Source organism: Arachis hypogaea, chromosome 3 (genome assembly GCF_003086295.3).
Source record: "Arachis hypogaea cultivar Tifrunner chromosome 3, arahy.Tifrunner.gnm2.J5K5, whole genome shotgun sequence".
Taxonomy (NCBI): domain Eukaryota; kingdom Viridiplantae; phylum Streptophyta; class Magnoliopsida; order Fabales; family Fabaceae; genus Arachis; species Arachis hypogaea.
In genome coordinates this window covers 5,242,860-5,256,403 of record NC_092038.1, presented here as the reverse complement: position 1 = coordinate 5,256,403, position 13,544 = coordinate 5,242,860, and the positions used below count along the sequence as shown (strand labels likewise).

Here is a 13,544-nt window from a genome sequence, read left to right as displayed (position 1 = left end):
TCTTTGTTTTTGTTTCCTATATAATTCAACACTTAATTTGTACTAGTTAGGACGCATTCCTCATGCATAGGGTTATACTATAGAATATTGATTATGCAACACTAATAAAAAATGTAGAGTTAATAGTCAAAAATTGTTCTTGAAATATTACTCAATCTCTATACTAGTCTTCAAAAGATAAATTTAATCAAAATAATCCTCGAAAAATAATCGTATTGGTGGAGTTTGTCTTTCTGTCATCTCAGATGTGGCTAACGGTAGGTGAAGTGGAACATCAACTGATAGCAGGGCACATCCAAAACGAAGTAGTTTTAATTTTTTTCCCCTCCAAGTGTTGAAACAATGTTGTTTGATGTTCATAATGGACATTCAAATCATCAAATGTTTCTCTCCATCACCATCTCTCATAACAACCATCTCTCTGTTTCGCTCCAAAACCATTCTTTTTTCGTGTGAAATGCTCGTGTTCGAGGTGATGAATCCGCGGTGGCGTTGCAAGATCTTGCGGTGTTCAAAATCCCTGATTTGGAGCGTTTCTGGCGACCCTTTTGCGAGATGGGTACGTATCAAGTGAACGGAGGCGGTGGCGATGGTGGCGGCATAGGTTCTAATAATGGTGGCAATGATGGTTATTGTGACATGAGCTACTACAATTGTATTTTCTCTTCGGGTTTTATTTCCTTCCATGGTGGTGATTTTCTCAAAAGTTTTATTCTTTCTTTTCTTTTGTATTTTATTTTTTCCTTCTAGATTTTTCCTATGCAATTTTTTCTTGCAAAGATCCTACCTATTCTTCAGTACTAGCATTTTGTTAGTGTAGTCAACCTTTGCATTCATGTTGTTATTGTTACTCTTTAATTCCCTGGATGTTACAATCAATGTTAGAACCCTAATCCTAATCTCAAGCATAAATAACTCTTCTCCTCCATGTTGATGGCGGTGGCAGCTGTGGGAAAGTACTACCATGTGGTGGAGTTGAGTCTCTCAGAGTTATTTCCATTCTTGTGTAATTAAATATCTGGATTTTAGAGATGGATTTATTGATGATCAAATGGTATATCAAGTTACCCCAATTTGGGTTCTATCCACGATACAGAGAAGCTGTTCGCTGAAATACTCAACAAGAATTTGTGTCGTGGAACTCCTTGGTTTTTGGGGTTTCGAAAATGGGCCACCTTGACAGGTGTATCAGTTTGTTCTCTATGAGAAAATCTAAGTTTGTACTGGAATTGAATTAGCTTACACTACTATTTGTTATCTCAGTTTGTGTTTCTGACAAGGCTAGGAATGAAAGGTCAGTATCTTTGTTGTTGTGCATTGAAGTTGGGTATGCTAGCTGAGGGAACGTATAAAGTCATCCAATTGGAGAAGAAGACATATTTATGCTTGAGATTGGGATTAGGGTTTTGGGACTGATTTGACTTAATTTAACAAACTTATCCTATCAGCATCAACATTGTAATGTTTGAGGTGTGCCACGCTGTCAGTTAACATTTCATCTCCGCGAATGTTAGCTAGCTCATCAACTGAGATGACGGAAGGACGAACTCCACCAACACGATTATCCTTTGGGGACCAAAATGAAAATCGAGTAATTTTTTAGGGACGATTTTAACTATTAACTCAAAAAATTGTAGCTACGCATATTTGGTTAAACATATATTTCTACAATTACCAAGTCTTGTTCGATTTCATTAGCAGGTTAAACAGGTTGTCCACTTGTCTCGATGGATTTCGATTCGTTTACTGCTTCTTGTTATGCGGTACAACTATAATATACTATGGATTTTGGAATCAGAATTAGGGTTGAGTTGAAAATGAAAAAAGATAATACTCAATTTGGTCCTGAATTTATATGTAAGCTTCAATTTAGTTCCTAAAGTTTCAATTGCCTTTATTTAGTCCCCAAACTTTGGGGACATAACTCATGTTAGTCTTTGAAACATTTTTTTTAGGTACAAACGTTAACAAAACACTATCGTGGACAGTCGGATGCTACACTAAACTTTGTAAAATGATATTGTTTTAGTTTTGAAACTCAAATAACCCAAAAACAATATCGTAAGTGGTGTTTATTAAAATTTTACCTAACAAAATAAGTGATATGAGGCCGTTTATGAGCTATTTGAATATCAAAATCAAAAATGCATCATTTTACAAGTTTCAACGTGACATCTGACTATCTATATTAGCGCTTCATTAATATTTTTGTACTGAAAATCGTCTCCGAGAATAATATGAGGCACATTTATAAAGTACGGGGACTAAATAAAAGCAATTAAAATTTCAAGAACTAAATTGAGACTTGCGTGTAAGTTTAGAAACCATTCTCTTTTACTTTGATGAAAATGATATAAAATGTCTAAATTTCAGACATGTGTATACAAATATGTGCATAGACCTTACATTTGCACAGAAGATATACTCGGGGGAATGTTTGGAATATAAGGAAATTAATTTGATTTTTAAATTAATTTTCTTTTTTCGGAATATAAAATAAGAATTGATTTAATTTGATTTACATTATAAATTTATAATTAGGATCAAATTGTTTCATTCTTTTAGAGAAATTAATTAGAATCGAAATGATAGTGCATTGAAAATATTAAAAAAATAAGTATTTTTATCTATTAAATATTAATATTAAAGAGAAATATTTTGAAAAAAAAAAGTCAAAAAGTGAGTCAAATTTTAAAGTGATTTTTGAAATATATCCATTCACTAGAATAATTTTTAAAATTCTAACTGTATTAAATTATTAATTACGTCTTTAAAATTAGTAAAAATACTCTACTATAATTAACATAAAATAAAAATATTTGGAGAGAAAAAGAAAAGATTAAAATGAGTCAAGTTTTAAACTGGTTTCAAAATATCTTTGTTTACTAAAGCAATTCTTTAAATCTCAATTATATTAATTATGCTTTTAAAATTGATAAAAATATACTACGTTAATTTGATGTGATGAATCACTTAATGGAACAAGAACTAAAGTAGAATTTGAAAGAGAGACTACAACTAAAAAAGACACAGAAACTAAATTAAATTTATGTATTGTATCTAGTGTAAAGTATATATGACCGAATTATGTCTCAGTATTTTATTAAAACTTAAATAAGTGAAATTATCAAATTATCCTTACTAATAAAACCCTACCCCTTTCCCCAGTCTCTTAGGTAGTGTTTGTTTAGTATTTCTGTTCATCAAAGACATGGACACGGGAGTATACGTGTGTTGTTTGTTTTGTGAGACACAAAAAAGAGAAAGACACGATTACACACAAAAACTACGTGTATTTTGTGTCTCTCCCAAATCATGAGACACGAATTTTCATCCTGAGACATAAATTAAACTAAAATTTTGGACAAATTTATCCTTAATATTTTTTCAAAATTCCAGATTTATCCAAATCATTTAGCCATTCTCTTCTTCTCGGTCAGTGCCTCAACCCCCTTCTTCTTTCCAGATCTTCTTCCTTCTTTTTTTCTTTCCTTCTTAAAAGTCAAACCACTGTCTCGCCTCCGGCCTTCCTCAATCTCCTTGCTGCCATTGCTAGCCGCATCCCTCACTTGGGCTCTGCCGACTCAACCTCTCCTCTCACCATTGTTTTGTTATGGGATTATGTAAATGAATGTTCTGGTTTTGCAACTAATTTTATTATGTAAATGAATGTTCTGCGTTCATTTTTTTTGCCGTCGATTGCCATTGCTCCTTCATCAAGAACCGCTGCTTCTGTTCCTCCTTCTCTCTCGAAGGGTTCGGACTACAGGAGTCCAGATTCATCGTCATCCAGATTCGCCGACGGCTTCAAATTTTGACGGCGCTTCCCTCCACATCCTCTCTCTACCAACGTCGAACGTCTTTGATCTTTTTCTCTTCTATTATCCCTTTATTAAAAAAAATTATCTGTGTATTTTATTTTATAAATATGCAACAAATTAAAATTTTTGTTGATTTTATTAAATTTAATTTAGATTGATATATTATTGCTTTTGTATTTGGTTGAAGATTATAGTGGTATTGATGTTGATGATAATTCTGAAGGAAGGGATTGGACAAAAATAATGATAAATAAAAATTAAGTTATCAAACAAGATGAAAAGTTAAGTGTCTTTTATGTATATACTCATGTGTATTTGTGTCTATGTCTTTATTATTTCAAGACATCAACTAAACTCGGCCTTAGCTCTCTCTCTTTCTCTCTCTGGTTTCGTGTTGTGCTGCCGTGTCACGCGTTCTCTTTGTCGCGCTCTCTCGAGTTACATTTCCGCGCCATGACGTATCGTGTCGCCTTCTTCAGGTATCGCCGTGTCGTGCTCTCTCTTTCATACAGTTTTGCGTTACACCGTGTCACTTCTGTTCGAATCGTACTGCTATATTTGAATTCGTTGTGCTGTCTCTATTTCCTGCTGTGTTGCGCATTGCCTTATTTGAAATCTTCTTGTTATGAGTTGATGAATCGGATTTTGATATTGTTGAGATTGTTGTTTTTGATATTATTGGTAGTGGTAGTGGTGAAATTTGGAGGTGTGATAGTTAGTATTATTGTTTTTGAAGGAAGATATTTTAGAAATGACATATTATTAAAATTTCAGTTTTTATTTTAAAAATTTTTAATTATCTATGTTTCTATTTTTTAAAAATACTAAACAAATTAAAATTTTGGAAATAAAAAATATCTGACCACTAAATACAATATTAAGACTCAATTTTTCGATCTAATATAGTACAATTTTACTAATTTCCGAAACAAAAGTTGTGTAATTAAAATTTTAAGAATTATTTTAGTATAATATGAGAAGCCACTTTAGGCCTTGAATCAGGGGAGGTCCGACTACAATTTTTCTGGGCACCAGTAATAACTTTCAGCTGCCAGTGGGGTGAATTGGAAAAGACATCTTTTCAATTTTTTTAACATTTAAAAAAATAAAGTATAATTTTTTATTATTAATTTTATAAATAAAATAAAAAATAAATATAAGAAAAAAAACAATAAAAAATGAGATTAAACAATTGTGTTATAAATAAAGAATAAAATGACAAACATCGATTCAAAATTTTAAATCAAAATAATTCTTTATAAACCAGTTGAATTCTTATTTTACTCAGAAGAATTCAAACTCAATAATGGATTATCAATTCAAATCAAACCAAATGAAAAAGTATTTTATTTTTAATAACAATGGGATAAGATAAATTGTGTTAAAGATTTTAAAATATTTTTTATACAAATTTTCAATTTACAGCAATTTAAAAATATGACTTTAAAGCTTATATGTTTTCTTTCTAACAATTAAGAATCAGAATTCATTAAAAATTAATTTTTTTTATATTTTAAAACAAATAAAAAATAATTTCAATTTTAATAAAAACTTTAGTTCTCATATTTATTTTTTTTATAAATCGGATTTCTTTTGTCTGATTTTTAATTTTATTCTCAGTTATAATTTTAAAAATTAAAAAATTCAAAATATCTGTACAAAAACATTCAATTTATTAATCAAAATGATGTATTATTCTAAATTATAATTTAAATTAAAAATAAAATAAAATTCTTTTTTTAATAGAATTAGAATTCTTTTACGGTAAAAAATCTTTCCAAACACACTGAAATCTAAATTCAAAAAATAAGAAAGGCAGGAAAAGAAGGGGAAGGAGCGAGCTCCGAGCTGTGTATGTGATGGCGACAGAGGGAGGAGAAGCTGCCACGGATAACGAAGTAAATGTTGCTTTCGAAGAAGAAGAGAAGCAAAATCAGACCGAAGTTGATGATGCAGAAGCAGAAGAAGACAATGATAACGATGAAGGAGGAGGAGGAGGAGAAGAAGAAGAAGAAGAAGAAGAGGCCGAGGAGGAGGAGGAGGAGGAGGAGGAGGAGGGAGAGGGCGAATACACTTTCAGATTCACCAACGGAATGAGTCATTTGGATTTCGTTCGAAACAACGATTCCGACGTCCAACGTTACCAGCAATTCGAGCTCCTTGAGCATCAAGCTCTCGCTGATAGAAAGCGCAAAGCCCTTTCACTTTCAGATTCTCATCAGTAATATATTCTTCTTCGTCTCTTATCAATTCTATTTTATAGTTGCTTCCTTTCAGTTACGTTCTGTAAAATTTCATGTTCTAGTTATGTTTTCTGTATAGTGGATTAATGAAGTGTTTAAAATGTTCCGGCTGCGTTTGGATAAACTGAATGTTCTCTTATTTATATGTACCATGCATTAGTAAGCTATTACGAGTTAAGCTATTATGGATGTTGAAAAGTGTTTAAGATGTATCTGGTTCATTGTGCTGTTGAATTCGTCTGCATGCAGTGAAGGGGCTCCTTCAAAGAAGGCGAGGGAAGATGATAATCCTGGGGCAACCATGGCTGAGATAATGGAAGCAATGAATTTTGGCACACGCAGGAGATCAAGAAAGGTATGGATATGTACATCATTGGTTTCTCAATAGTTTACTCTTTTTTTGTTAATATTTTTCTCCCTTATTTTGATCAATGATTGTCCTTGAAATGATGTAGATGAATGATTTTAAGCATTTTCAGTTACAACCCATGGATGGTACAAGCTTCTTTTAGCTTTTTGTATAACTTGCATCTCATTGTTCACAATTATTCATCTGACTGATGCAGCAAAAGAAAAGAGGTAGGCGAAAAGGATCAAGGAATAAGCTAAACCCACAGATAACAAGAATGCTCGGTGATGCGACGCTTCACTACGTTTGTCGCCGTTATGACCAGGTACATTGTTCTGTCATGTGGCAATCTTTGGCCTCTGGCATTGGAGATGTTTAATTCCTGTCTGTCACAGTTCTAAATTATATTGAGTGAAAAGTTAGAGGATAAATAAGTTTTTTACCAACTTGATTCATATCTTTCATGAGGATGGTTTTCTGCCATACACCTTCAGATAGATTCTACAACTTAGAGGATGTAGTAACCTGATGCAACTTGGGGCAGTAGATGCTTCTGTATTTCTCTTTTATGATAACTAGTTGAGATAGGGCTAAAAAATTAATATACAAGAAGGAGCATTCATACTTAATTACTTCAGATCTGGCTTCAAAATTACACTACTTTACCAATATACGAGTTGTCTACGATTGAAAAGCTGAAAAGGTTGGAAGTTGCAATTTGTCACAAAAGCCGGATGTTAACATTTTCTTTTTTGGATCTCTCTCCTGCATGCTTTCTTCGTCTATTCCTTTTTCTTTAGATTTTTTGTTGGCTTTTTGCAGGCTATAGCTGTCTCACATGAAGTTATTAGGCTGGCACCAAATGTGGCTGATTCGTATCACACCCTTGGACTTGTCTATTATGACCTTGAGGATTACAAAAGGGCGATGGATTTTTACATGATTGCTGCTCATTTGACTCCTAAAGATTCATCCCGTTGGAAAATGCTTTATGACTGGTCCAGGTGAGATGGTTTATTATTTTGTTGCATCTTCATTCTTAATTAGTTATGCTTCCGGAACTATTCAGCTGCATGAATTTTCATTCCCACTTGAATCATGAAAGTGGTTAGAATTTCATCTACTAATATGTCCACATAATAAATAACCTGTGCAGGCAAAATAATAATGGGGAAAATGGTTCATAATTAACTCAATTTTCCATTTCAAAATATCTCTTTATTAGTTTTACCTCATTGGAGTTTGTCACCTTTTAAAAGTACCTGAATCAACGTATTCATTTTTAAAATGCTTTTCTTTTCGAAGAGAAGAAGTTTAATTACTGAATTGAGAACCTTTTCCAACTGCAGAGAACAAGGTGATATTGGTCAAGCCAGTTACTGCCTTTCCAAAGCGATAACAGCAGATCCCAAGGACGAGAGTCTTAGGAAAGAACGTGCAATGTTTTATGTTGAGCTTGGAGATTATCAAAAAGCTGCTGCTGCATATGAGCAAGTACATCACCTTTGTCCTGAGAATGTTGAAGCACTAACAGAAGCAGCTAAGGTTTGTCTTTAGCTCTGTTTATCTGAGTCAGAGATGCTGCTTATTTTGTTGCCACTGTATATTGTTAACAACAGTGATTCTTCCTCTTCCTCACTGAGATTATGATCTTTACGTTTTCATTATTTGATCACATCTGATTTTGACCCAATTATTTATTTAGAAGTTGACTTTCATTGTTGAATTTATCGTTTACTGCTTTCTTTTAGTGCTACCAAAAATGTGGTCAAGTAGCCTGTTCAATCGAAATTCTTGAAGATTATCTAAGGAGTCAACCAGACAAAGCTCATGCAAGCTTAGTTGACCTATTGGCTACTATATACATGGAAACTAAGGCACATGACAGAGCTCTTCAGCATATTGAGCATGTTCGAATAGTAAATTCAGGGGAAGAAATGCCTTTGAACCTGAAAATTAAGTCTGGAATCTGCCATGCTCATCTTGGAAACATGGAGAGGGCTCAGGTGAGTATGTAATCTTACAAGCTTGAACCTCAGAATATCATAGGTCTTAGATGGTAAGTAATCATGGTATCTATTACTGGGTGTTGAGATTCCTTTATGATATCTCCATGTATTGTACACTTATTTGAATTTTTACAAAAGAGAAATGCGTGTAGTTTTTTGCTGAATTTCCTATATTGTGGGGGATTATTGTCATGTTAAGATTTTTTTTTATTTACGCATTAGATATCTAAATCCTCTGTTATATCATCGTTATGTGGAGTTTAGGGAATCTATGGAAAGATATAAAGCTTCCCTTTGTTTCTGCATTATTTGTATGCTATAATCAGCATTTTACATGATTAACAGGCTTGCTTCAGTGACATAAAACCAGAGAATGCAATTGAACATGTTGAGTTGGTCACAGCGGCTGCAGACTCCTTAATGGAACTTGAGCATTATGACTCCGCATTGAGTTATTATTTGATGCTGGAAGGCAATGGTGGAAATGAACATGTATGGTAACTTGTTCCTGTCTATTGCTGTATTGCAGCACTCTGTCACTTTTATAGTGGTATTTTACTATTTTTCTTTAGTGGTTGACTTGCCCTTTACAAGTCATACAATCTGATATTGAGCTCTACATATAAATCTTTCAAAGATAGTCTACAAGAAACTCTATCCTTTTTCTCTCTTCTCCCCCAAAAGTCCTGTTTCTCTCTTCTCCCCAAAAAGTAATTTTAATCTGATGCCATATTGCATATGCCTTTTTCTTGTTTGCAGGGTCTTCTGTATCTGAAAATTGCTAGGTGTTATCTATCCTTGAAAGAAAGGTTACAAGCAATTCACTTTTTTACCAAAGGCAAGCTTTCATTTTTGTTAAGTGTGTATTCAGGAAAATGATAATTTATTAGAACCACTTATGTCTACCTTTTTTATTGCATGGATTGAAATACTGGATAATCTGTTTTGTTAGTTTCTAGTATGAATGTTGCCAACAATATCAAGTTTAGCTACAATTATTTTTCTCTTGGGAGGTTTGCTAAGCATCTTAGATTCAAGTTTGGCATATTTGTCACATCCAATGCTGAGTTAGAGTTAATAATTGATTTGGGTTACTATAAGAGCATATTTTGAGCTTAAATATTTACATTACATTTTTTTAACAAGTGCTGGTGATATTAAAGTTCATAAGTTTTTTTCTTTTACTATTAATTGCATTTTGATATTCATGTTTCTCTGTTGCTGAACAACCTTTTATATTATAGCCCTAGAAACACTACAAGATGATGTTGATGCACGCATTACGTTGGCTTCCCTTTTGATTGAAGAAGGGAAAGAAGATGAAGCCATTTCTTTGCTTTCTCCTCCAAAGGATTCTGGTAAATACCATGAACTCTTCTTTTTTTGCTTTCTCCCCCAACCCCCCACCCCATACCACCACCCCCCCCCCTCCCTTTGTCTCTTTTTCTCTGAAAGATTTTAACATGTGATACTTGCAGACTCTGCTGAAGCACATTCTGTAAAGCCAAATAAATGGTGGGTTAATGAAAGGATAAAACTGAAGCTTTGCAATATATATTGGAATAAAGGGTTGCTAGATGATTTTGTGGATGCAATTTTTCCTATGATACGTGAATCATTGTACGTCGCAACCCTTCGACAGAGGGTAATTTTTTATAAGATATTTTCTTAAAATCTTTCTCGCATGTGCATGCAATAGAAATATTTGACTTGACCTATTTTGGCATGCCATTTTCTACTTGTTCTTATACATTGTTCTATGCCAAGATATAGCCTCCTCCTGATGTTATAATCTATCTAATTTATTTTCATCTAAAATGACAGTCAATATTTGTCATGGTCGGTTCTCACTGTAGGGTAAATCGAAAAAACGCCTCTCTACACGAGACCTGGTTGAAAGGGTTAGGGTAATGAATGCTCCAGAAAAGGATAATGTATTTCAAGGATTCAGGCCTATAGCTACTCCTTCTGATAGGTCTGACCGGTGAGTATTTTGCCTCCTTTTGTTTTTGTATAGAGGATCCTGTTCCCCCAATTTGTATTTCCTTCTCCTCATCTTAATGAAATTCTTTTCTTTTATCCCGAAAAAAAGTGTTATATGCTTATTTCTATGATATAAACAATGGATAGTTGTAAACTTAACTTCCTTGCTAAAGAACTTCTACTCTTGTTTAAATAAATTCAGGTGGAAAGCTTCCAGGGCAAAACGATCACTTCAAAAGAAGGAAATTGAGAAGGAGAAAAAGAAAGCTGAGGCATTGGCAGCTGGAATTGACTGGCTGAGCGATGATTCGGATATTGAACCTCAGGTGATCAGTTCTGTGATATCTAATCTTGCCTCTAGAACAAACAAGTTGAGCAATAATGTAATAACCGCCTTCTGTATTATGCATGGAATGTTTCCAGAGAGTACGCAAAGAACCTCCATTATGTAATCTTCTCAAGGATGAAGAGCATCACCAGCTAATAATTAATGTTAGTACTTTTATCTCTTTTTATCTCTATGCTTTTCTCCATACTATCTGACCTATTAATTCTTTTGTACAGTTGTGCAAGGCATTAGCTTCCTTACAAAGGTATTGGGAAGCATTGGAGATTATAAATATTACTCTCAGATTGACTCATTCTGCACTTTCTGCTGACAAGAAAGAGGAACTTCGATCTCTTGGAGCTCGTAACTCCTGAGCCCCAACTACGTGTATTTCTTGTAGCTTAGTTATTTGCTTCCTACTTTTCTGCTTGCAAGAAATAAAATTGAAAAGTGAAAGAATTTTATTGGGATTTAGATCCTCTGACGTGAGGGATGTTATAGAGTTAGAAGTGACAGATCAATCACATTTGGACCAATTACATGTATCTTTACTTTAGAGGATCATATTTGCTTTTACTGCTCGTTTATTATTGTTACTCTCCCCTTTATGTTTAGGTATTTCTGTGTTGAAGCTAAAGTTAATATGTAGTTATTTTGTTTTTTGCTAATAAAGTAAATTTTTGTTCTTCACAGAAATGGCATACAACACCACGGATCCTAAGCATGGGTTTGATTGTGTAAAATACATTGTTCAGCAACATCCGTACAGTGTTGCTGCTTGGAATTGCTACTACAAGGTTATGTCTAGGTAAATTTGTGAATGCAAAGATCCCCGATTTCTTCGTAAAACATTAGGTTGCCTCATATTCTGTAACAGTAGGAATAGATTGATGACCTATGGACACGCATTAGTTTTCCCTAACATTTCATTTATTTGTTTTCTCCTGTCTGGTAGATTGGAAAATCGAGATACAAGACACTCCAAGTTTATACTTAATATGCAAGGAAAGTTCGTGGATTGTGTACCTCCTATTCTCATTTCTGCTAATCAGTATACTATAATTAGCCATCACCAAGATGCTGCAAGGAAATACTTAGAAGCTTATAAACTTCTGCCAGAGAATCCCTTGGTTAATCTTTGCGTTGGTATGTTCTTTTATTTTGTGCTGCATCTGGGTAGTGCTTGCTTAGGCCAAGAATGAGCTATTGAACTCATTCCTTCAAAATGTTCTTCAGGAACTGCCTTGATCAATCTAGCATTGGGTTTAAGACTTCAAAATAAGCATCAGTGTGTTGTACAAGGTTTAGCGTTCCTCTATAACAATTTAAGGATCTGCGACAACAGCCAGGTTTGTGCCACACTGCATCTCTTAAATTTCCTTGTTCCCATGTAAGAAGAAAAATACCTTGTTAATAAAAATCACAAAACCAAAGGTTAGCTTTATTTGTATCCAGTGCAAAATTTTTATTATAGTTTTGCTGTGGACATCTATCTAGACCTTGTTAAGGTTGGAGCCTCAGGCACCGAGTCATCTTTTGAATTCAATTTTTTTTTTTTCTGGCTGTAAAATCATGAAGGGCTGAAATGACTGGTTTTTCTTCTGACATGAGTTTTTTTTTTTAAATCTATAAATTGATGCAATACTAATAAGCAAGAAATTGTTGAGGTTTTGCAGGAATCATTGTACAACATAGCTAGGGCGTTCCATCATGTTGGTCTTGTAACTTTGGCAGCTTTCTATTATGAGAAAGTGCTTGCTATTCGTGAGAAGGACTATCCCATTCCAAAACTTCTCAATGAAACACCGGATATTGCTGAAAATCATAAACCCGGTTACTGTGATCTTCGCAGAGAGGCTGCTCACAATCTGCACCTGATCTACAAGAAGAGTGGAGCTCTTGATCTTGCTAGACAAGTTCTAAAAGATCATTGCACCTTCTGAGCTTATGTTGACATTTCTTCTTGTGTGTATATATATATATATATATACCGATGATAGTATTTAAACTATTCATAGTATTTATAATTTATATGCAATGATAGTAGCAACTTATTCGTTTATTTTTACCACTTTTTATTTTTATTATTGAGATTGTGGTGGTGTTTTTAAATAATGTGGAGAAGTGGTGTGTTTTTTTTTGGAATGGATAATCACAGAAGGTATTTGAAATTTTTTTGTTATACCACAAATCTGACCCTCAGATTTGTGGTTTATCATTTTTTTTTCACAAAACTGACCCACTGATTTGTTTATCCTTTAAAAAAATTTTCATCTTACACAAATCTGAAGATTTCTCTATTACCCCAAATCTGACCCTAAGTTTTGTTTTCAAAAACAAAACTGAGTTTCTGATTTGTGAGTTTCAATTTAAAAAAAAAATTATCTCCATATCTATAAAAAACACATCATTTTTTCATAATTGAGCATAACACATTTTAAATTTCCATAACTAAAAAAATTAGCCTATTTTTACTCATTCAGTGGACCAAATTTTACTAATTTATATCACTCAATTTTTTTTTCTAAAACTCCCAAACAAACCCTTGAGCCTTACACCAAGGAAGTTAACAAAATATTCAAATTGATTAATGTTAGTATCTTTTAAGAAATCAAATTGATGAACATATAATTTTTCAGGAATCAATTTCCATGTTAACTCAAATTCAACTAGTCCTCACAATGTGTTAGTTAAGGTGGTACGCAATAACACTTGTGAGGAGACTGCACAAATCTTGTGCGCTCTCAGTTTAATGAGCATTAATTTTGTGCGCAAGATGAAGGAATTTCATTATTTTGTAGTTTTTTTTTT

General features: G+C 33.4%; 1 protein-coding gene across 4 annotated transcripts; it reads left to right on the top strand.

The window, feature by feature from the left end:
- Nucleotides 1-4,140: 4,140 nt before the first annotated feature.
- On the top strand, nucleotides 4,141-12,795 carry LOC112789015 (uncharacterized). 4 transcript variants are annotated; one of them, XM_025830718.3, is made up of 19 exons: nucleotides 4,141-4,300; nucleotides 5,637-6,042; nucleotides 6,314-6,419; nucleotides 6,631-6,738; nucleotides 7,236-7,417; nucleotides 7,763-7,958; nucleotides 8,165-8,419; nucleotides 8,768-8,914; nucleotides 9,182-9,260; nucleotides 9,667-9,780; nucleotides 9,901-10,067; nucleotides 10,279-10,406; nucleotides 10,608-10,731; nucleotides 10,829-10,897; nucleotides 10,970-11,096; nucleotides 11,427-11,541; nucleotides 11,689-11,879; nucleotides 11,970-12,082; nucleotides 12,410-12,795. In XM_025830718.3, the coding sequence occupies exons 2-19, from the start codon at nucleotides 5,681-5,683 to the stop codon at nucleotides 12,674-12,676; spliced, it is 2,850 nt and encodes a 949-aa protein (XP_025686503.1). In that variant the 5' UTR covers nucleotides 4,141-4,300; nucleotides 5,637-5,680; the 3' UTR covers nucleotides 12,677-12,795. The 4 variants fall into 4 exon arrangements, with proteins under 4 accessions (XP_025686503.1, XP_025686502.1, XP_025686501.1 ...); XM_025830717.3 differs by having other exon boundaries at nucleotides 4,145-4,300; nucleotides 5,633-6,042; XM_025830716.3 differs by having other exon boundaries at nucleotides 4,152-4,300; nucleotides 5,641-6,042.
- The last annotated feature ends 749 nt before the right edge of the window (nucleotides 12,796-13,544 follow it).

Excerpts from the sequence above, each read along its gene's own strand:
- LOC112789015 (XM_025830716.3), top strand. The coding sequence starts at position 4,275 with ATGACGTATCGTGTCGCCTTCTTCAG. Across the intron at positions 9,261-9,666 it reads AATTCACTTTTTTACCAAAG|CCCTAGAAACACTACAAGAT; the intron begins GCAAGCTTTCAT and ends TTTATATTATAG. Across the intron at positions 9,781-9,900 it reads TTCTCCTCCAAAGGATTCTG|ACTCTGCTGAAGCACATTCT; the intron begins GTAAATACCATG and ends TGATACTTGCAG.